The 20,946-nt window shown below is 41.9% G+C and overlaps 2 protein-coding genes across 4 annotated transcripts; one reads left to right on the forward strand and one right to left on the reverse strand.

Moving 5' to 3' along the window:
- Positions 1–28: 28 nt before the first annotated feature.
- On the forward strand, positions 29–20,612 carry LOC137788858 (gastrula zinc finger protein XlCGF57.1-like). Of its 3 annotated transcripts, none has more exons than XM_068582017.1 (7): positions 2,791–2,879; positions 17,658–17,906; positions 18,376–18,465; positions 18,584–18,749; positions 19,394–19,636; positions 19,840–20,406; positions 20,497–20,612. In XM_068582017.1, exons 2-7 carry the CDS (start codon positions 17,680–17,682, stop codon positions 20,542–20,544), a joined length of 1,341 nt encoding a protein of 446 aa, XP_068438118.1. In that variant the 5' UTR covers positions 2,791–2,879; positions 17,658–17,679; the 3' UTR covers positions 20,545–20,612. The 3 variants fall into 3 exon arrangements, with proteins under 3 accessions (XP_068438101.1, XP_068438118.1, XP_068438110.1); XM_068582009.1 differs by lacking the exon at positions 2,791–2,879 and adding an exon at positions 5,050–5,490; XM_068582000.1 differs by lacking the exons at positions 17,658–17,906; positions 18,376–18,465; positions 18,584–18,749; ... (1 more) ...; positions 19,840–20,406; positions 20,497–20,612 and adding exons at positions 29–146; positions 4,814–6,860 and having other exon boundaries at positions 2,685–2,879.
- Positions 8,495–16,710, reverse strand: dapk2a (death-associated protein kinase 2a). Its single transcript, XM_068582117.1, has 9 exons — positions 16,674–16,710; positions 16,343–16,447; positions 14,462–14,683; positions 13,519–13,657; positions 13,277–13,406; positions 12,710–12,785; positions 12,454–12,606; positions 12,292–12,337; positions 8,495–10,797 (listed from the first exon to the last, which is right to left on the reverse strand). Exons 2-9 carry the CDS (start codon positions 16,402–16,404, stop codon positions 10,138–10,140), a joined length of 1,488 nt encoding a protein of 495 aa, XP_068438218.1. The 5' UTR covers positions 16,405–16,447; positions 16,674–16,710; the 3' UTR covers positions 8,495–10,137.
- Positions 20,613–20,946: the final 334 nt, after the last annotated feature.

Genomic DNA, 20,946 nt, shown 5'->3' on the forward strand with positions numbered 1-20,946 from the left:
CTTTTATTTATAGTTGTTTACCCGTGAAAAAAAATACCAATAAATTTGTGGGACCTAATTTTGAAAAATCTATTGCTTTATACCGGAAAACGTTGTCGCTAGCTTGATGCCGCTCGTTGCTTCGCTTAATAAACAGCTCGTGACTGGTGAGTCCATATTATGACTTTTAAACGTGTGCAGTTTGAACTACAACGTCGTCCTGTATCATATGTACTTATTGTAGCGACGTGCGGTTGACTCGTTTTATCTCTGTTGAAACAAGACGTGCTGGCGAACGTAAACTTAGCTCATCGCTAGCTAGTTATCTCAGCGTTAGCTCAGTGTTAGCTCACTGCTAGCTCAGCGTTAGCTTTACCCCATGATTGAGTTTACCGCCGGTGTTACGGGTCAACAGGCGTTGATTGTTATCTGCAGACTTTCGGCCGATAGCGTCTATTGTTGTCGTCGTTACAGCTGTTGTGGTCAAACACATTATGATGTGTATCGTACATTATGTATCGTACATTATGTGGCCATAAGTGTATGAATACCGTTGATTGTTATCTGCAGACTTTCGGCCGATAGCGTCTATTGTGGTCAAACACATTATGATGTGTATCGTACATTATGTGGCCATAAGTGTATGAATACCCAACATTACACCCATATGTGATCGTTCCCCATCTATTCAAAGATGGGCATCGGACACATTAAGTTTGTCATATTCACATGGTTTAAGTGGTATAAATTACAGCCTTACAGCTGATAACAAGAATTACAAAATAAACTCTTTGTATTAAATGCTAATCTTTCACCGTGAGTGTGCATCATGTTGTGATTATGTATTTCACGTATTAAACTCAAGTGAACTTTTGTACGTTTTAAATTATACAGTAAGTGCAGAGTTTCCTTTATCGTCAATACCATGTTTTTATTTTGGATTAGAGTTTGGTATAAATGGGCCTCCAGTGTTTCCCCTATGTTTACAGCTGGGGACCTCAACGACACCGACAATGACGCAAACACCAAAAGCATTACTTTTTCTGTAAATAACATCATTTTGTGACTCCATCTGTGCTTTTATAAATAACAATAATTTTCAATTTACCCAAATTGCCCCATCAGACCACAAAAAAAGAAGAAAAAAATTGCAATCACTTAAAACAATGAAAATAAAATCTATCTGTGCAAAAACAAATGTACTGACTACTAAATAGCTCATTTTGGAAAACTAAACGCAAATTGCAGAACAAAACAGAATGTGTGCAGATATGTGAGCATCAGGTTGTATCAGTGTTAGTGCTGCAGTGAGCTGCTTTCCTCTACACAAATTTTTAAAACGCGGTTGTCAACTTGATACGGACGCTCTTAGTTCACGTTCCATGTTGAGATGAGATCTTTTTCCGGTTTTGAGAGACGAAACAGCAGAAAAGACAACTTATTACTTTTCATTTAGCTGACGCTTATATCCAAAGCAACTTACATTGTTGCTCAATACACCGTAAACACAGCAACGGGGCAATTAGGGGTTAAGTGTCTTGCTCAAGGACACAACGACGTGGACTAGCGGAGCCGGGGGATCAAACCACCGATCCTCTGATTGAAAGATGGGCATGCTAACCACTGAGCCACAGTCGACTTCAAGGAGATTGGCTTTTGGCAAAACACCAAAGATCTCCAACTCGCGCATGCGCAGCGTAATCTGTTAACCGTGAACATTCACCCGTAAGTACAGGCATTTCTCCATGTATTTATTAATGACTTAGCTTTATGTCAGTGTACTTTGTAATGTGTGGAGCCAGCAGCTCACTGTTGGTACAAGACACGAGCACTTTGGCTCGTTTCACTCAGAGCAGGAGAGCTGCTCAGGGTTCAGAGAGATGCTCTGGGTTCAGAGAGATGCTCTGGGTTCAGAGAGATGCTCTGGGTTCAGAGAGATGCTCTGGGTTCAGAGAGATGCTCTTGTGCTCCTTGCAGGAGAGCTACTGTTGCCATCTTCTACCTGGGAGCGTTTAAAACGCAGATATAGTTGTCTGCTTTTTACGCGACATATTTTTCTACGCTCTCTGCCCGCTGCTGGGTGCTCAGCGCTCACCTGTGTGCGCGCATGTGTCTCTGCGCATCGGGACAGAACAACGGCGTGCGCGATACAGAAAGCAGCGCAGAGGGGAGTAGAAGTGTTTACGCGCAACCACCTAGAGACAGAAATGACAAGCTATCGTGTAGATCCTGTCAATTAAATACGGCCGTTGAGTTTGTTTATTAGCAGAACAAGGTGTAGATGTATTCTACAGGAAAGAGAACCGTAAATGACGTATTGTGATCTGGCGCAAGAGAGAAAATTACAAGGGAGCGGGGAGTTTCTTCAGGGGGGCGACCCGTCCCCCTCCCCTAATATAATGGTAGGGGAAACACTGGCCACTAAAGACACACCAAAATAAATCATAGTAGTTGATCTTTTTTCTTTTTGACTATCAGTCAAATGAATCTGAACTTAATACAATATAAAGCTTTTCTGTGATTCTTCTGTATGTTTTATGTCATTAGAGTGTGTTTTACGACCTGTGTTTCAAAACGTAATCAGTTATTGTGACGCACTTTGTAAACAGTGTTTTGAAAGATGTTGTACAAACACATTTTTGATGATATTAACACCATGCATTGCTTTCTGAGCTGATCTACATTTTGTGTTATTTTCCTTCCAGGAGGCCCAGATGTTACTCCATTAGCAACATGGTGGCTACCGTCAGCAGCAGCGTCTCTTTGTGAAAATAAAATGGTATCTAAAAGAACGATAGCAGAGTACGAGGAGGAACTTTCTAGATTAAAAGAGGAGAACGAGCAACAACGGAGAATACTGGACGCTGTTTTCTACACAGACGTCCGTGTACAAAGAGCAGGTTGGTTCTGTTTGTGTCTTCATCACTTTAAACTGATGGAACCAGTTCTGGAGGAAGTATTCACATCTTGTACTGAGGTAGAGTTACAGGTACTGTACTGAAGTAGTCATGAACCTTCATACTTTTTACTGTACTACACCTCAGATGTACATATTGTACTTTTTGCTTTACTACATCTCAGAGGTACAAATTGTACTTTGAACTGTACTACACCTCAGAGGTACATATTATACTTTTTGCTTTATTACATCTCAGAGGTACAAATTGTACTTTTCACTGTACTACACCTCAGAGGTACATATTGTACTTTTTATGAAGATACATCTCAGAGTTACATATTGTACTTTTTACTTTACTCCTTTTCTTTAGTTCACTACTTCTCAAAGGTGAATATTATACTTTTTATTTTACATCTTAGAGTTACTTTACTTCTTCTCAGAGGTGCAAATTATACTCTTTACCACTATTTATTTAAAGTACGGTTTTCAGAACAAAATAACAGGCACTCTCGAACAACAGCAAGTTAACACACATACTTTTATCAGGGAACAACATAAACAGTGTGTTTAGTAGTAAGGTAGTATATAAGTGTGTGTGTGCGTGTGTATGCACATTTATATTGATTTTGTTTGTCTTGTCAAATGTTGCACCTTCCGCCAAGGTAAATCGACGACACCGACAATGACACAAACACCAAAAGCATTACTTTTTCTGTAAATAACATCCTTTTGTGACTCCATCTGTGCTTTTATAAATAACAGAATAAAGAACAATTACAATAACTTTCAATTTAACCAAATTGCCCCGTCAGACCACAAAAAAAGAAAACAAAATTTCAATCACTTAAAACAATAAAAATAAAGTTCTATCCGTGCAAAAAATAAATAATATGTAGTTACTACAAAATAGCTTATTGTGGAAAACTAAAAGCAAATTGCACAACAAAACAGAACGAGACTGCAGATGTGTGAGCATCAGGTTGTATCAGTGTTAGTGCTGCAGTGAGCTGCTTCCCTCTACACATATTTTTAAAACGCGGTTGTAGACTTGATACGGCCGCTCTCAGTTCACTCTCCATGTTGAGATGAGATCTTTCTACGGTTTTGAGAGACAGAACAGCAAAAAAAGACGATTTCACAGAGACTTTGCGGAGATTGGCTTTTGGCAAAACGCCCAAAATCACAGAGTCGCGCATGTGCAGCGTAAACATTTACCCGGCATTTCTCCATGTATTTATTCATGACTTAGTTTGATGTCCGTGTACTTTGTAATGTGTGAAGCCAGCAGCTCACTGTTGGAACAAGACACGAGCAGGAAAGCAGCTCCTTGCAGGAGAGGTGCTGTTGCAATCTTCTACCTGGGAGCGTTTAAAACGCAGATATAGTTGTCTGCATTTTACGCGACATATTTTTCTCCACACTCTGCCCGCTGCTGGGTGCTCAGCGCTCACCTGTGTGCGCCCGCGTGTCTCTTCGCAAGTGTTTACGCGCGACCACGTAGAGACAGAAATGACAAGCTGTCATGTAGATCCCATCAATAAAATACGTCCGTTTTAGTTTGTTTAATAACAGAACAAGGTTGTCGACCTGTTCTATAGGATAGAGAACCGTAAATGACATATTGTGATCTGGCGATATAGAGGAAATTACAGTGGGACGGGGGGTTATTTCAGGGGGGCGCCCCGCCCCCCTATTATAATGGTAGGGGAAACACTGATGTAGTCTCTGCATCTGCTACTGAGGGTCTGTTACTGCCGGTGGGGAGTGGTACAGCCAATGCAACACAAGTTGCTGTGAGATGTTTACGACAGCAGCAGCATGTTTTTATTTAGGGGTTATGCTTCTCTCATTTACAATAATTCACCGCTTTTTCTATAACAGGAAGTTTAATATAAGATTTTTAGACGTACGCATGTATTTTATTATTCTCCACAGATATCCAGCACTTGTTTGTGGTTAAGGAAGAGGTTCCCCCTGTGCAGCAGGACTGGAGCTCTACTCTGGACCAGGAGGAGCCAGAGCCCCCACTCATGAAAGAGGAACAGGAGGACCCAGAGCCTCCACACATTAAAGAGGAACAGAAGGACCCAGATCTCCCACACATTACAGAGGAGCAGAAGGACCCAGATCCCCCACACATTAAAGAGGAACAGGAGGACCCAGAGCCCCCACACATTAAAGAGGAACAGGAGGACCTAGAGCCCCCACACATTAAAGAGGAGCAGGAAGAACTCTGGACCAGTCAGGAGGCAGAGCAGCTTCAACGACTGGAGGAGGCTGATATCAAGTTCTCATTCACTCCTGTAAAGACTGAAGATGATGAAGAAGCTCAGTCCTCACAGCTTCATCAAAGACAAACTGAATGGATGGAAACAAATGCTGATGGAGCGGATTGTGGAGGGTCAGGACCAGACAGGAAGTTGGATCCAGAAAGACATTCAGGACCAGATACTGATGAGACTGAAGACATGTCTCAACCTGAGACTGATGACAGCAGAGATTGGCTGGAGACTCAGGAACCTCAGTCAGATTCAAACCCTCTGCAAAGCAACTGTAGTACTGAAAATACACCAATCAGCTCGCCTGAATGTGCTAGAAGCTCTGACCACAAGGTATGTCTGAAGAGACAATCTGCAGCCAACACAGGAGTGAAACCATTTAGTTGTTCAATTTGTGGTAAAACATTTTCATATAAGAGAAACCTGAATTATCACGTGACTATCCACACAGGAGTGAAACCATTTAGCTGTTCTGTTTGTCATAAAAGATTTTCACAAAATAGAAACCTGAAACGTCACATGACTATCCACACAGGAGTGAAACCATTTGGTTGTTCTGTGTGTGGTCAAATATTTCCACAACAGAGAGACCTGAAACATCACATGACTACCCACACAGGATGGAAACCATTTAGTTGTTCTGTCTGTAATCAAGCATTTTCACTAAAGAGAGAGGTGGAACATCACATGACTATCCACACAGGAGTGAAACCATTTTGTTGTTCTGTGTGTAGTAAAACATTTTCACAAAAGAGAAACCTGAAGGTTCACATGACTAACCACACAGAAGTGAACAGATTTAGTTGTTCCGTGTGTGATAAAACATTTTCACGAAAGAGAAACCTGAAGGTTCACATGACTATCCACGCAGGAGTGAAACCATTTAGTTGTTCCGTGTGTAGTAAAGCATTTACACGAAAGACAGAAATGGAACATCACATGACTAATCACACAGGAGTGAAACCATTTAGTTGTTCCACATGCAATAAAACATTTTCACGAAAGACAGAGGTGGTACGTCACATGGTTATCCACACAGGAGTGAAACCATTTAGTTGTTCCGTGTGTAGTAAAGCATTTTCACGGAAGGAAGCCCTGAAAAATCACATGAAGATCCACACGGGAGTGAACAGATTTAGTTGTTCCGTGTGTAGTAAAACATTTGCACGTAGTGGAAACGTGAAACGTCACATGATTATCCACACAGGAGTGAAATCATTTAGTTGTTCTTTGTGTAGTCAAGCATTTTTACGAAAGAAAGACGTGGAACGTCACATGACTATCCACACACGAGAGAAACCATTTAATTGTTTTGTGTGTAGTCAAGCATTTCTACGAAAGGCAAACCTGGAACGTCACATGACTATCCACACGGGTGAAACCATTTAGTTGTTTCGTGTGTGGTAAAAGATTTTCACTCGAGCAAACTATGAAACCGCTTTTAACAGACACTCCATTCAAAAGTCCACACTTGAGAAAGAAATAAGTCGTGAAATTTGTTCAACGAGATGCTCTCGTCTGTTATTTATCACAAGTGTATGAATAGTAATAATAATAATTCTGGGAGCATCATAAATACATGAGACATAGTTAAACACTTGTAAGGCAGATACAGACTGTAAAATAAGTTTATTCAGCTCAGATGAAGCTACACATCAATTTAAATTGAGTTTTTTTTTTGTTTCTATGATACTGCCTCATGTTTTATGTGTTATATATATATATATATATATATATATATATATATATATATATATATATATATATATATATATATATATATATATATTAATTAGAATTGTTTTAACTTGTCAAAGTATTCCATGCCCCCTGTGCAGAACTATGGTTTGAGCTGAATAAACGTATTTTCACGAAAGACAGCTGCAGCAGCCAGTTTTTTTTAAAAACTAAATCTGTGTTTTCATGATTATTGATTTAATGCTTGTTAATGGAAGTTACATTTATAATTTGTATATGATATATATATATATATGTGTGTGTGTGTGTGTAACATGTTACTCTGAGGTAGAAGTACACAGTAAACAGTATCCAGGTCAGTAGGATGTTTCCATGTGCTTTATCGGCCTCTTTGTGAATAATTTTGGTGAACAATAAGTTAGAATAGTAACATATTCAGTAAGTCATAATCACCTCTGTGATTTCCTTGTGAACACAAACTGAACAGAGACATTCACTTCTTACCCGATAGAAACCGATCCAGTAATTAGTTGGTCGAGAGGAGACATTGTACATGGCACACATCACCTGACTCAGCTCCACAATGTTGTGGATTGAGACCAGATGTCCCTTCGGGAACTTCTTAAAGTAGTGCTGGAATTACAGGAAATGAGAAGGATTCATTTTCACTGACACTTCACCATGGGTGCATCCTCAATCCCTGATGTCATGAAGAATGTTCATGTTCCCTTCTGCTCTAAGGAGAATTCACAAGATCACCCTCAAAGATATAAAGATGACTTCAATTCTTCATGACTCTTTTTGACTTTCAATTTAAAAAAAACACTTTTCAAAATGCCACAATTGTAAGAACGTATTTGCCAATTTAATTCTGGGGAAATGACCTTTCCTAGCTGAACCTGCTTCACTTGTGATTACACTTCAGAGTAAATGGACTTCTCCTTTCCATAAATACAGCTTCCTCATCTTTCCTTACTATTGGTGAAGTGATGAGTCTGTGTGAACATTTTGATCACCTCTGCACCTGGAGGATGCATCGAGGTCTTGAACGCCTTCACACATTTCTGTGCACCGTACTGGTACCAATCTTTAAGAATCTTGTTTTTACATGGTTTAGGTGGATAAATGTTCCTGCACATGTCTTTAGGCGACCCTGTATCAAAGGAAAAAATAAGCCCTGTTAGTTTAGTGTTCCTGATGTCTGTGTAGAAAGATATTTAGTGACAGTTTCGTTCTTACATGGTGTAGCGTCCGACATGGACATCAGCACCACCAGAAGAAGGACAGCAGTCACCACAACAGGACGCATGGCTCAGGATTCACTGACTCTCAGAACTCTACAACTGGAATATCACCTGGAAATGCCACACCGTTCAACCCCATCACAACAACCACTTCAGTTCATATCAGTTTTTAAAGCCACAGATCAGATTAAAGTTATTTCTGTTCTCTAAAACCTATATCTATGAATATTCTAATCAATGCATGTACAAAAAAAAACATATTTTAACTGAAATGTAAAATGAAATACAATCATGCAATCACAATAATATGAATCTAAATAATATAATATATACATCGGTGTACAAAGTTTTTTTTATTTGGTAGACGCACATCGTAGACGCACATCGTTGAACAGTTAAACTAAATGATAATGATTTAATTACTGGCGTAAATGAAGAACATAATTTATAACCTAACTCGTAATTAATGAATAAAAAATAAAACAACTTCTTTGACTCACGTGGGAGATGAAACAATAAGGAGACACAGGAGGCGAAACCAACCCGGGGGTTAAACAAACGAGAGTGTGTTTGTGTTCTTGTCGTGTCCATAAAGTCACAGAGTTCAGCTCTCAATACAAACACTGTGAAATGGGTTTTTGGTCTGCCTTAGGCTGCATCCACTCTCACACCTTTTCTTTACTTTAAGATCTTTCTCAACAGTTATCGCACAAAACAAATAAATGTAGTGAAAACAACAAATAGTCAAACTAAGTTACAAGGATGATTCAATAACGTAAGATGAAGGAGAAACAGAGAAGGGCAAATGTGTTGAACACGACATCCTCTGTCCCTGGACCTCACATCGGTTCAGGAAAAACTGAACTCCCGGCCGGCAAACTTTTCTTTTTTTTCCAGTCCGCACCTGATGTGGACGACACGGCACTGAAGGTGTTACTGAGATGTCGTTTGGTGTTATTTACAAGGGGTACAACATTCTAGGGAGTATATTCGTTTTAATAACAGTTATCTACTAAAGTTTTGCACACTCTTTGGAACTAGTTAAACTTTTGATGTTTTATGATCGAGTGTAACAAAAGAGTTTGATTGCACCTCCGATGAATAATTATTTAAGAATTATTTACATAGCACCTTTTAACACAGAGTTCACAAAGTGCTTTTGCATCCACCAAACTTCCCAGTTTCATTCCTCTCTATTCAGATTTTCACAATATTACTAAAGCTTAAAATAACATTTTATTACTAAAGATTCATACACCATTTTATTACTGAAGTAATAGTATTTATACACATTTTATTTCTTAATTCATTTTGCAACAATTTCACTTATTATACCGTGATACCTTTGAGTGCAGTTTATTCATTTATTATGTATAACTTAGTGTGGTGTGCATGAGTCTTTTTATCTTGTCTCACCTTTGTAAATTACCTTTAATTGTATTTGATTTGTTTGAAATGTGCTTTATTTATGAAATATTGCTTTTTTATTTCAATTTTCTTAATGTAAAAAACCTTTCAGTCTAAAATGTCAAGAAAAAAGAAACCAGACTTTTGAACCTGTCCAACGTCCAGATTTCAGAAATGTTTGAAATGATAAGATAATTTTTCATCAGGACTATTTGTTGGGTAACAGACCAGCTCAGGTGGCCTCTGGTGAACCAGTGACACTGGGGGAACAGTGACTGACAGTGGGGAAACTTAAGGGCCCAAGAGACCCCTGGAGAACCCACCACTGGAGCTCACCCCCTGAAACCATCGACCCACAACTAAGCACACCCCCTGAGTTAAAACCCTAATTTCGCCAATTTAGAGTTACGTGCCCCTGGTACTCTAGAATAGAACATATTTAGATTTTTAAATATATGTCTGGATTTAGTGCGACCACTTAGTCCGACCACTTTCCTCAATAAAATTGAGTAAATCCAACAACAAATTTTTCCAGTGTACATTAATTCATGATGAACGCGAAAAAAACCCCAAAACAAATGAAGAATAAATTGAGCAGAATTCATGGGAGCAGCCGGCGGCGGCGCAAACGTCATCTTTGCTGTCCGCTTTCAAAGTCCAGGTTGATCCCGGTCAGCCGCTCTCCTCCGCAGGAGCGATTCAGCAGCTCCTTCAGGGCTTCGTTCACGTCGTCGTTGAAGACGGTGGAGAAGCCGCAGTCGGGGAACCCACCGCCACCGCCGCCTCCGTCCGCGGGGAAAGAACCCATCACCTCCGTCACCCACTTCAGCTCGCGGCTGAGCTCCAGACGCAGCGCCTCAAAGTGGCTCTGTCTCTCCCGGTAGCGGCTGCCGACGGCGCCGAGGCCGCAGCCGAAGGCCTGCATATCGTCCTGCAGGCCCCTCTTGAAGGCCTCCACTTTACGGAACTCGTAGCGGATCTGCGAGAGCTGGTGGCGCACGTCCTCGCTCTCCTCCTTGTACCAGGCCTCCTTCTCGTTGTAGACGGATACCATGGCGTCGATGTCCTCCTGCAGGGAGTCGTGGGCCGCCGCCAGACTGCAGAACGAGCTCTCCATCTGGTCGATGTCCTCCACCACCTGGGCGAAGCGCTCGAAGTTCACGTAGGTGTTGTTGGGCGGCATGCTGGAGTGGGACTTGATGGTGTACTCCCTGAGGCGCTTCGTCTTCAGCTGGCGCCGCTCCCGTTTCTTCGGCTCCTGGGCTTTATTCTCCTCCCTGTGCTCGTTGGACTTCAAAGGGAGGGAGAGTTAGTATGCGACGTCCAAAAGAAGGAAGAGCGTGGAGCTCATGTAGTTATATACTATAGTCAGACATTTTTACAACTACCGGGAAAATGCGGATTATGAGGCTAAATTAATAAGCAAACAAGCTCTTAAACAAGCTGCAAAATGAATGAAAATATAGGCCACTGTTGCTGCCGCTGTCCGAGTCGGCCAAGTAAGCAACAGTGTTGTCAGCGCGAGCTAGGGCTGTGCGGTATGGCCGAAAATTCAAATCATGATATTTTGTGAGATACTGATGGTTTCCGTAGTATTTTTTTCGACGCCGACCAACTAATCAGCGGCGACTGTGGCTCAGTAGTGAGCAGGGTCGTTCTTTAATCAGAGGATCGGTGGTTGGATCCCGGGCTCCGCGAGCCCTTGTCGAAGTGTCCCTGAGCAAGACACTTAACCCGAAATTGCCCCCGTAGCTGCCCACAGTCTACGAATGGTTGATAATCCTGATGTGGCAGCTTGCATGGTAGCTCCTCCCATCTGACAACGAGAAAACTGCTTTCCAAGTACGTTTCCATTTAAACAGCAGTGAACTGTGCAAAAGCCGCAAGAAGTGCAGGAAGCAAGATTACTTTTCCACTTGTGTGTCAGGGTTCTAACTCCGGTCATGGTTCAAACTTTAGTCGTGTATTTAACTTTGTAAAAACAATTGATAAACCACAACTAACGCTCTTTAACAGGGTTAAACACCACAACACAACGCTTTGTGACACAGTTTGTAACACTAATAATTGTACATTCATAAAATTTGTAAAATTTGAAACATAAACCACTGCCTACTCACCTGAAAACATCCTAAAATTACTTTTTGTGACTTAACAACAGTAGTATTCAGAGAATGTCAATTTTCAGTTATGATTTGTTATCCGCCGTTGTTCCCTGTTTTGCTGGTGCCAAAATGCATTCTGGGATATTGAGAAACAGCAAAAGACCGAAAGACACGGCACACAACAGCTGCCCGCCGCCCATTCAACAGCAACTTGCGGAAACTAGCCTGTCCCAGCATGCAATTCAGCTGTATAATTTTGCACCATGACTTAACTTAGAACCCTGACAAGTAAGAAAGTTTCGCTGATCTGAAAATATATGAAGAATTCATACTGTATAGAGTTCTGAAACTGGTGTGCTACATAGTTTTAGTGCTGGCTTTCAGCTTATAAACCACTGCTCATGAGCTTGCAGGTTTAGGACTTTTGCCTCCAAGACCCGTGTTGTCAGACTTGTTTTTATAGATGGCGCCACTTCTTCTTTTTGGCCAAAAAAAGTTAAAATAGCAAAACATTTCATGGCTGAATTAAAATCTCTTGTCGTTTCCCAGTAAAATAGTTATTTTTGAGGGAAAGAAGAGAAACATAATTTTAACAGCTCTACTGTGATGCAGATGTACAACAATTTAAAAAGTTTATTAATAAAGAATATAATTAATCCGCAATTCTGTTTTAACTTCACCTTGATCCATGGGTGATTCAGAGCATCTTGAATTGTTAATCTTTTCCTGTCAGAGAAAAGAAATTGTCACCAATTATTAACAATCACAAAAGAGGTGTTCAGTGATTCAGGAGAACAAAACAAGAAGATAAACTTTTTGATTAAAAAAAAGGTCGTTCTCACCTTTTATCCTTCTCCAACAGCTGGCTAATGAATTTCTTGGCCGGCTCGCTGGTGTGACCGAAGAACTCCTCGTCAAACTCGTAGTTTATGGCCGAGATGTTCCCCAGCGTGTCCTGCTTGGTCTCCCCGAGGAAAGGCGACGCGCCGCTCAGCCTGCAACCAACACACACACAAAAGGACGAGCGGCTCGTGAGACGCCGTCGAGGCCGCGCACCCCGAGAAAAGCGGCGTGGAGGTGGCGGTGGGGTTCACTTGCAGGATGTAGGTGATGACCCCGATGCTCCACATGTCCGCTTCCAAGCCCAGCGGCTCATAGTTGACGATCTCAGGTGCTTAAAAAGGACAACCGGCAACACGTTGTTAAAGCGGTCCAAAAATAACAAATATTTATTTCCTCTTTGGCTTCCTCTGGTTTTAAAGAGACACACCTGGAGTGAATGAGATGAAAAGTACTTACTATAAGAACATGTGCTTTTAAAAATGTGCAGATGAGGAATTATCTTATCAAATGTGTGCAAATCATTTCAAACATTTCTGAAATCTGGACGTTGGATGAAGTCAAGTTCAAAAGTCTGGTTTCTTTTGTCTTGAGATATTACACTGAAAAGGTTTTAACAGAAAGAAAATTGAAATAAAAAAAGCAATATTTCATAAATAAAGCACATTTCAAACAAATCCAATGCAATTAGAGGCATTTATAAACGTCAGAAAAGTTATACATAATACATGAATAAATAAAATACTGCACTAAAATTCATCATGGTATAATACAAATACATATTTACAACACTTTTGTTGTTTCTCGCTCGCGTCCGTTTCTTACCGACGAACTCCGGCGTTCCGAAGATGTTCTTGAACTCGACGCCGGTTTCAATCTTGTGGGCGAGACCAAAGTCGATGAGTTTGATTCTGGGCAGTGGCGCGTTCTTGTCCAGCAGCATGATGTTCTCCGGCTGCAGAGAGGAAAGAAGACCAGACCTTCACTAAATGTTTTGAGAAACTATCCATGTGAACAACGCCGAGCGCTAACGGCTTTTACTGTTGTTTTGTCTGGTCCGGACCGACCTTCAGGTCAAAGTGGGCAATCTTCCTGGCATGCAGGTAGTTGACGCCCTCCAGGATCTGCTTGATGAACTGAGTGGCCTCTTCCTCGCTCAGAGACTCCTTCTGCGCCAGGAAGTCGAACAGCTCGCCTCCAGAGACCCTAAAGCAGACCGGAGGGAGAGCGTCGTCCAAACCGATCAAGTGTTTTACATTTTCTAGACTAGAGAGAGTGGCTCGTATCACACATCCACGTTTATTCCTTTGCCTTAAAGATTATCTCTCAGGAACTTTCATGTTTAGTGTGGAATCTGGGGCCATCGTGTGGACTAAAGTGGTAATGTCTCTGAGCGCCGGGGTCCAACAGTCTGATCCTATCAGTCGTGGTTCTCCGAGGACCGCCGAGGAGGAGGAGGAGGAGGAGGAGGAGGAGGAGGAAAAGGAAGATGAAGTGGAGGAGCAGGAGAAAGAAGAAGAGGAAGTGGAGATAAAGGAGCAGGAGGAAAAGGAGGAGGAAAAGGAAGAGGAAGTGGAGGAAAAAGAGGAGGAGGAAGAGCAGGAGGAGTGGGAGGAAGAAAAGTAAGAGGAAGTGGAGGAGAAGGAGGAGCAGAAGTAGGAGGAAGCGGAAGAGGGAAAGGAAGAGGAATTGGAGGAGGAGACACTGCTCCTGCCGGAAGCCAAGCTGGTGGACTGATCTCTGCTGGCGGCCCCTCTAGAGTCAGATGACTTTTAAAGATCTACAAACAGTTAATTACCGTAATCTAGGCTAATGCTAATGCTAATGCTTGACTGAAGGCACCGTTCCTACACATGTAAATATTCTCGTTCTGTGTTTTTTGCATCATTTTTTTACACATTTAAACCCCCCGGGAAAAAAGGGAACAGCACATTTGGAGCGTTTGACCTCACGAGCACGTCCGCTAAACCCCAAAACGAACTCCAGAGTGCGTTCCAGCCGCTCACTCACAGCTCCAGGATCAGCACCACGTCCGTGCGGTTCTCGTAGACGGCGTGCAGCGTGACGATGTTGGCGTGCCGGATCTGCCGCAGGATGTCTACCTCCCGCTCGATCTCCTCCCGCCGCACGCCCCGGGAGCTGGCCATGCTCTGCCGCTTCTTGATGAACTTGGCGGCGTATTCCAGACCCGTGCTCCTCTCGCGGCATTGCTTCACGATGGCGAACTGCCCGCTGAAACACAACGGGGGCGTCGTGGAGAGCTCAGTCTCAACAATTTAATACCAATCCACCCTGTGGAGGGGGAGGGGAGGCTGCGCAATAGTTATATAAAACTGTAAATCATAGCTTGTTTTATGAAGAAGAAGCCCAAAAGTGCTGTATTTGGATGTATTGAACACCATAAGTAAGATACAAGTAAAATATATGGCATTCAAATAGGCCCAATGGCCCCCATTGGGTTCATTGGGGGCCATTGGGGCTATTTGGTCGGTAAGTGGTCGGCACTGATGGCAAACAAAGGCAGAGAACTGGTTGATCATTTCTCTAAATAGGAGTTAATACAATTAAACTGGTTTGGTAACTTTAGTGGAGTTGTTCTCCAGAAGAATTTGGTCAAATCTGCTCAATTGGCAATTTAAAAATCCAAGATGGTGGCTATTTTTCTAGATACATATTTTTAAAGTATATTACAGTATACTTTTTTATATATTTGCAGAAATTACAAATCTTTGATAGTATATTTGAAATATACTGTTGAAAATTTAAGTATATTTGAAACATACAAAAGTATATTTATTTTTCGCCTGAGTGGGTCTCCAAAAAACAAGTTTCCTTCATCAAACTGTTTGTATTCCCCTGATTTAAATGATCTTGGTCTCTATTTGTAGGTAGTAAAATATATTTAAATAATTATCCAAAACTACAACACTAGAATAATGTAAGTGCTGATGTAATCGGACATTTCGTGGAAGAATTAACAAACACTCAACGCATCATAAGCTAGCGCTGAGATGAGCTCTCAGCTCAGAACCTGCAGGGCAGCTGCACGTCGGTATTTCTGCTGCCGGCTTTGTAACGCAACACTCGCGCTTCCTCGTCGCCTGGGAGTAGAAATAGCTGCAAGCTAAAGATAGAAGAGTCCTTTAAAGAGCAGCTCGACACGCGCGAACAGCTGCCTGCACCTGAGCGACCGAGCTGCAGGCCTCAAAGCAACGCACCGTCCTCACAGCAGTCATTGTGTGTCATAGAAGTAGAATGAGAGGAATATGGCAAGTTGTGGCTCCCAGAATGCATTGCAGGAAGCGTCGGCTCCTACAGTTTGACTGAACGCAGTTAATGATTCAGTGTAATTTCCATAATAAAGCAATAACCGTGACCTTTATGCTTTGTGGGTCTAATTCAGTTCAAGTGGTAATTTATCTTGATGTAGTTTATGAAAAAAACTATGAATAACTTTCACAAACTCGCCAGAAATCCTGATATCAGGGTGACGTCAAAATGTAGATTAATATCAGTGTCAGACTTACCAACTAACAAGTACAATATATAATGGAATAATGGTAGTTATGTAAATAAGTTTACATATATTTTCTTCTTTTTATACTGTATATATAATTATATTTTACACGTTCAAATAAAAGATGTATTGCAGAGGTTTTGTCACATGAATAAAAGTATGATATTAGTTATTTTTTTGCTTTTAATATTTGTATCTATTTATTGATGCATCCAATGCCAGTTTATTCTCATCCGATACATTTATATATTTAAATGAATCATAGAAGGGTCTTTTTTTTCAAACTATCCGCTATTTGGATCATGATTTGCATTGCAAATCCCAGCATTACTCATTAAAATGCAATGACATAACAGATGCAAAGATGTCTGTACCTTCCCAGCTCTTCGCCGATGTCGTAGAAATCCTCCACTCTCTGCTGCTTGAACACGTCCATGCTGCAGACTAGTGAGAGGAAAACTTCTGCTGCATCTCTCAACCTGAAAGGAGAAACAACAACTGTTATGTTATCATCCGTGGGAAGAACAAAACGTCTCTACAACTGTTCCACTGAACGCGAGACTAGAGTAAAACCGAGTGGCACGTTTTCTAAAACGTTTTCTTGTTGTGTAGAGAAACAGCAGCTGCAGTTTGGCTTTTTGGTCACTGAAGCACTGAAATAATACAACAAATAATGAGAGCATGTATTAAAAAAAAATGTCGTACGGTGATAAACACGTCACGTCTGGGTCGTGGACGTCCTCCTCCTGTCACGGGTAAAGTCTCTCCAGAGGCTCGCTCGCTGACGCGGGGAGCGCGTCACACCAGACTCCATTCAGAAAACGACACACCTATAAGGGGGCATCGCTTATAATTGAATGGACTTAGACTATATATTTTTTTATGTCTAACATACTATTATTATGTAGTGCTCAGTTTAACAGCGACGACTATTCATACGAATTACATTTAGATGTTTTCATGGTGCTGAGGCTATACCATCTCCTCTCCAACACTATGAAAACTTACGTTTTTAAAGTTGATTGAATGGTTTAAGGTGTTTTAGGTTCATGCAGAATCAAACAGCGATACATTCCAAGTCAGAATATATATTTAAAAGTGTTACATCAAGCACGCGCCTCGGTAGATACGTAAGTCAACTGTTAATTTGCAATAATATGAATGGGGTTCTGTCGTCAGACGTCTGTGCGCGCGCACTGCCGTCTGGCAGCTCACGCGTGAACTTATGCCACCTGTTTGTCTGGTTGACTTTGAGAATAAATTACTTTTTCAAAGTGTTTTATTTACTTAATAACGGTGATGAATTTGAACATGTACTATCTGTTAATTATATAGATTAATTCAGTTTGATTAATTTGACTATTGATTCTGATCAATGAAATTATATATATATATATATATATATATATATATATATATATATATATATATATATATATATATATATATATATATATATATATATTATAATATGGCCCTGACTGACTTTTTATCTAGCCACAAACAGTGAAGTGGACCCGGAACATAAACAGTGAAGTGGACCCGGCACATAAACACAGTGAAGTGGACCCGGAACATAAACAGTGAAGTGGACCCGGCGAGAGGAGTCAGACTGAAACAATGGCCTGATTCAGACGAGAGAGACGGCCAGAGGAAATATGCAAATGAGGCATCTCGTCCTCCTTTTAGAGAGTCACCTGAGCAGAGGAGCATGACCCGAGTGAGGATGCAGAGGATGGAGCAGGAGGACCTGCAGGAGGACCTGCAGGAGGACCTGCAGGAGGACCAGGAGGACCTGCAGGTGGACCTTCAGGTGGACCTGGTCCCGCGGGGCGGCCTGAAGGAGCTGGTGCTGAGCTGGTTCAATGAGACCCAGGCGCCGCTCATGCTCCACAACGGAAACTTCCCTGACTGGTTCAAAGGCTTCTGCGTGCGAAAGTGAGTGGCTAAGACACGTTTGAGTTTTGTGGGAATTAAGAAACGCGCTTCTTTCTGCTTCTGATGAAGTTGTGGAATTTTAATTTGAATGTCTTTTTTATTGTAGATTCCTGCAGGATGCTTCTGTTTGTTTTCCTGTTATTGTCCTGCAGTTGTGAACGAAACGTAACTAGTATACATTTATTAAAGTGTGTGTACTTTTAACGGGTATTCATTTCAAGCTTTCAAGCAATTCAGATCATTTTTACTGCACTTGATTTATTTGACAGCTTTAGTGACGTTTAAAAAAAATAATGAAACAGCTTCACCGGCGGAGTGAATGATCTCTGTGTACTGGACCAGATCAAACCCTCTACAGCGGCTCAGTTTATCTGTGGCACATCCCTCACAGAAAACAGAGGTTTAGTGACACGGCGAGTTATTTTTAAGCCTAATTTGACTAACCGTCTCTGTCTCTGTCGGCCTGCAGGGACACGGAGGATCTCCTGAGAGATAAAGCTGCGGGATGCTTTCTCATCCGCCTCAGTGACAAAGCCCTCGGCTTCATCCTGTCCTACAAGTGAGGGAAACAACCACCTCTAACCCCCCAAAAAAACACAGTGCGGTCGCATCTTTGCTGGCCTTTTCTAATTCACTTCACCGGTCGATGCTTTTTTTGTTCCCCTTTCTCAAAAAAGGGGTCAAGACCGGTGCCGCCATTTTGTCATCACCCAGAATGAAGACGGACACTTTGTCTTATCAGGAGACCGCCGGACGCACAGAAGTCTCCCTGAGCTGATCCAGCACTACAGAGCCAGCCCCATCCAGCCCTTTGGAGAACACCTGACCTGCAGCTGGCTGGAGGTTTCACCTGAACACAAACTTTACATTTTTAGAGAAAAATGTGTTTTTGCTATGCTTTTTTGTGTGTGTGGTTACTTTATTTTCGTTGTGTTGCGTAAGTGCTTGTGTATCTTCATGCTGCTCACTGACATTACTGAAGGTAGGCGTGTCTTATTGAAGGTGGGCGTGTCTTATTGAACATGGGCGTGTCTTATTAAACGTGGGCGTGTCTTATTAAAGGCAGGTGTGGCTTATTGAAGGTAAATGTGTCTTATTGAAGGTAAACGTGTCTTATTGAAGGTGGGCGTGTCTTATTGAAGGTGGGCGTGTCTTATTGAAGGTAGGTGTGTCTTATTGAAGGTAAACCTGTCTTATTGAAGGTAGGCACACTTAAATCTTTTTTTTATTGTTGTCAACAGAAAGGTGCAAAAATCACAACAACATTTATTTTGACACACGATTGAAAATACACAAATTGTATCACGTTTTCTGTTTTGTTAAAAAAAATACAAAAATGTTTCATGTGCATTTCCATTACAACTGTCAATAAAACACAATGCAGCCACTCTCAGAGGCCGTGACGGCCACAGACAGACGGTTTAATTTGACTGGTGCCGACATCATTTACATGGCGAAGAGACAATAACGCTGGTTGTCATTTGCAGGTAAACACAGGTGAGCTGTATGACGTGGTGAACTACAAGGCCATAGGGAAGTCTGGGCTGAGCGTTCAAGCTCTGCGGACTCTGTGGGACCAGAAACACAGTCCTCACGGCGACGCCGGCAACAACCTGAAGGTCCAGCGGCAAAGCACCGCGCCGGCAGTTCATCCGCCCGCGCTGCCGCCGAAATCCAAAAGCAGAAAGCTGAAGGGAACCGTGTCTGTGGACACAATGTCCCTCGTACAGGTATGACGGATTAAGTGTTTGTTTGTTGAGAAATTGTGCTTCATGCGAAGGTACTTCTCTCTTGATGTATTCCCTCAGTACACTTTGTAAACATGAGTTTATGTCTCAATCTCTAGTTTCAAGTCTTGTCCAATACAGCATGGTGTTCATCTGGTACATTATGGTCTGTTCGAGTCTCAGTGTTCTAGGTTCATGTCTTTCAGGGCGTTCCTCCGGTCCCGAAGGGGGGCCTTCTTCTTGGCGTCCTCCTGAGCGGATCTTTGCCTGACACAACGTCCCAAACCGGGAGCGACCCAAGCGGATCGGAGGGAGTCCGAGGAAACACAAACCCGGCGCTGACGTTTGACAGAAACCGTTTTCACACCAGCTACTCGGAGATCAGGAGCACATCTCTACCCATGCTGAGCCACAGCCACGTGGAGGAGGAGGAGGAGGAGGAGGAGGACGAAGAGGACCAGGGCAGTTGTCCCTCCTTCTCAACATCTTCTCTGCAGAGGACCACCTGTCTCACATACTCCCTGCATGAGCCCAGAGACGGCCCGAGGCCAAGCGGCAGCTCAGACCAGCGGGCCGGTGAGGCCTCGAGGTCCAACCCGCTGTACCAGACCTCACCGGGGTCCGGCGAGGGTTCCAATGCTCAGCAGGAGAACGTCACATACTCCGAGGTTCCCCGGAGGCCCGACGACACCTACGAGCAGATCCCAGGTCACATGTACGAGTCCCTGGAGGACATGAAGACCATGAGGCCCCAGTCCACTTGGGGAAAGAACGTAAGTCACGGCAAATAGTCCGAGCTGAGGATGTTATGGAAAAGTATAAAACATGTGATTTAACGTCCGTTCTCTTCTTTCTGTCGGCAGTACGTGAAATGGAAGAAATTCCTCCCGGATTCCAAGAAGAAAAAATGAAATTATGAAGTAGGAGAGTCACGTAGAATACAGATGTTTTAAACATGGCACAAGATATCATAAAAATAGGATATATTATACAAAAGTTTCCTTTCAATCTTAAATGTTTCGTAATAAACAAAATTACAAAAAAGTTTACTCATAGTAGTTGTTGTAGTAGTATTGTAGTGATTGTAGATGGTTGAATATTTTGACATCTTTAAATTTAGACAAAAATAAAAATAAATCATCACCCAGCGAGAGGCTTTTCATCTTGAGCTCATATTTACCTTTTTATATTTTGACTGGATTTATTTATGATTTATGGACATACATATGTATGTATGTCAATATATATATATATATATATATATATATATATATATATATATATATATATATATATATATATATATATATATA

Source organism: Clinocottus analis, unplaced genomic scaffold (assembly GCF_023055335.1).
Source record: "Clinocottus analis isolate CAN_PGR_092001 unplaced genomic scaffold, fCliAna1.0.p SCAF_10, whole genome shotgun sequence".
NCBI lineage: Eukaryota > Metazoa > Chordata > Actinopteri > Perciformes > Cottidae > Clinocottus > Clinocottus analis.

What these genes read in the sequence shown, in the direction of transcription:
- LOC137788858 (XM_068582000.1), top strand. Translation starts at nt 107, where the DNA reads ATGCCGCTCGTTGCTTCGCTTAATAAACAGCTCGTGACTG. An exon ending in TAATAAACAGCTCGTGACTG is followed by an intron (nt 147 to 2,684) that starts GTGAGTCCATAT and finishes TTTTCCTTCCAG; the next exon opens with GAGGCCCAGATGTTACTCCA. An exon ending in CGTCCGTGTACAAAGAGCAG is followed by an intron (nt 2,880 to 4,813) that starts GTTGGTTCTGTT and finishes TATTCTCCACAG; the next exon opens with ATATCCAGCACTTGTTTGTG.
- dapk2a (XM_068582117.1), bottom strand. Translation starts at nt 16,404, where the DNA reads ATGGACGTGTTCAAGCAGCAGAGAGTGGAGGATTTCTACGACATCGGC. An exon ending in CGGAACGCCGGAGTTCGTCG is followed by an intron (nt 12,786 to 13,276) that starts GTAAGAAACGGA and finishes GTCCTTTTTAAG; the next exon opens with CACCTGAGATCGTCAACTAT. An exon ending in GGGGTCATCACCTACATCCT is followed by an intron (nt 12,607 to 12,709) that starts GCAAGTGAACCC and finishes TGTTGGTTGCAG; the next exon opens with GCTGAGCGGCGCGTCGCCTT.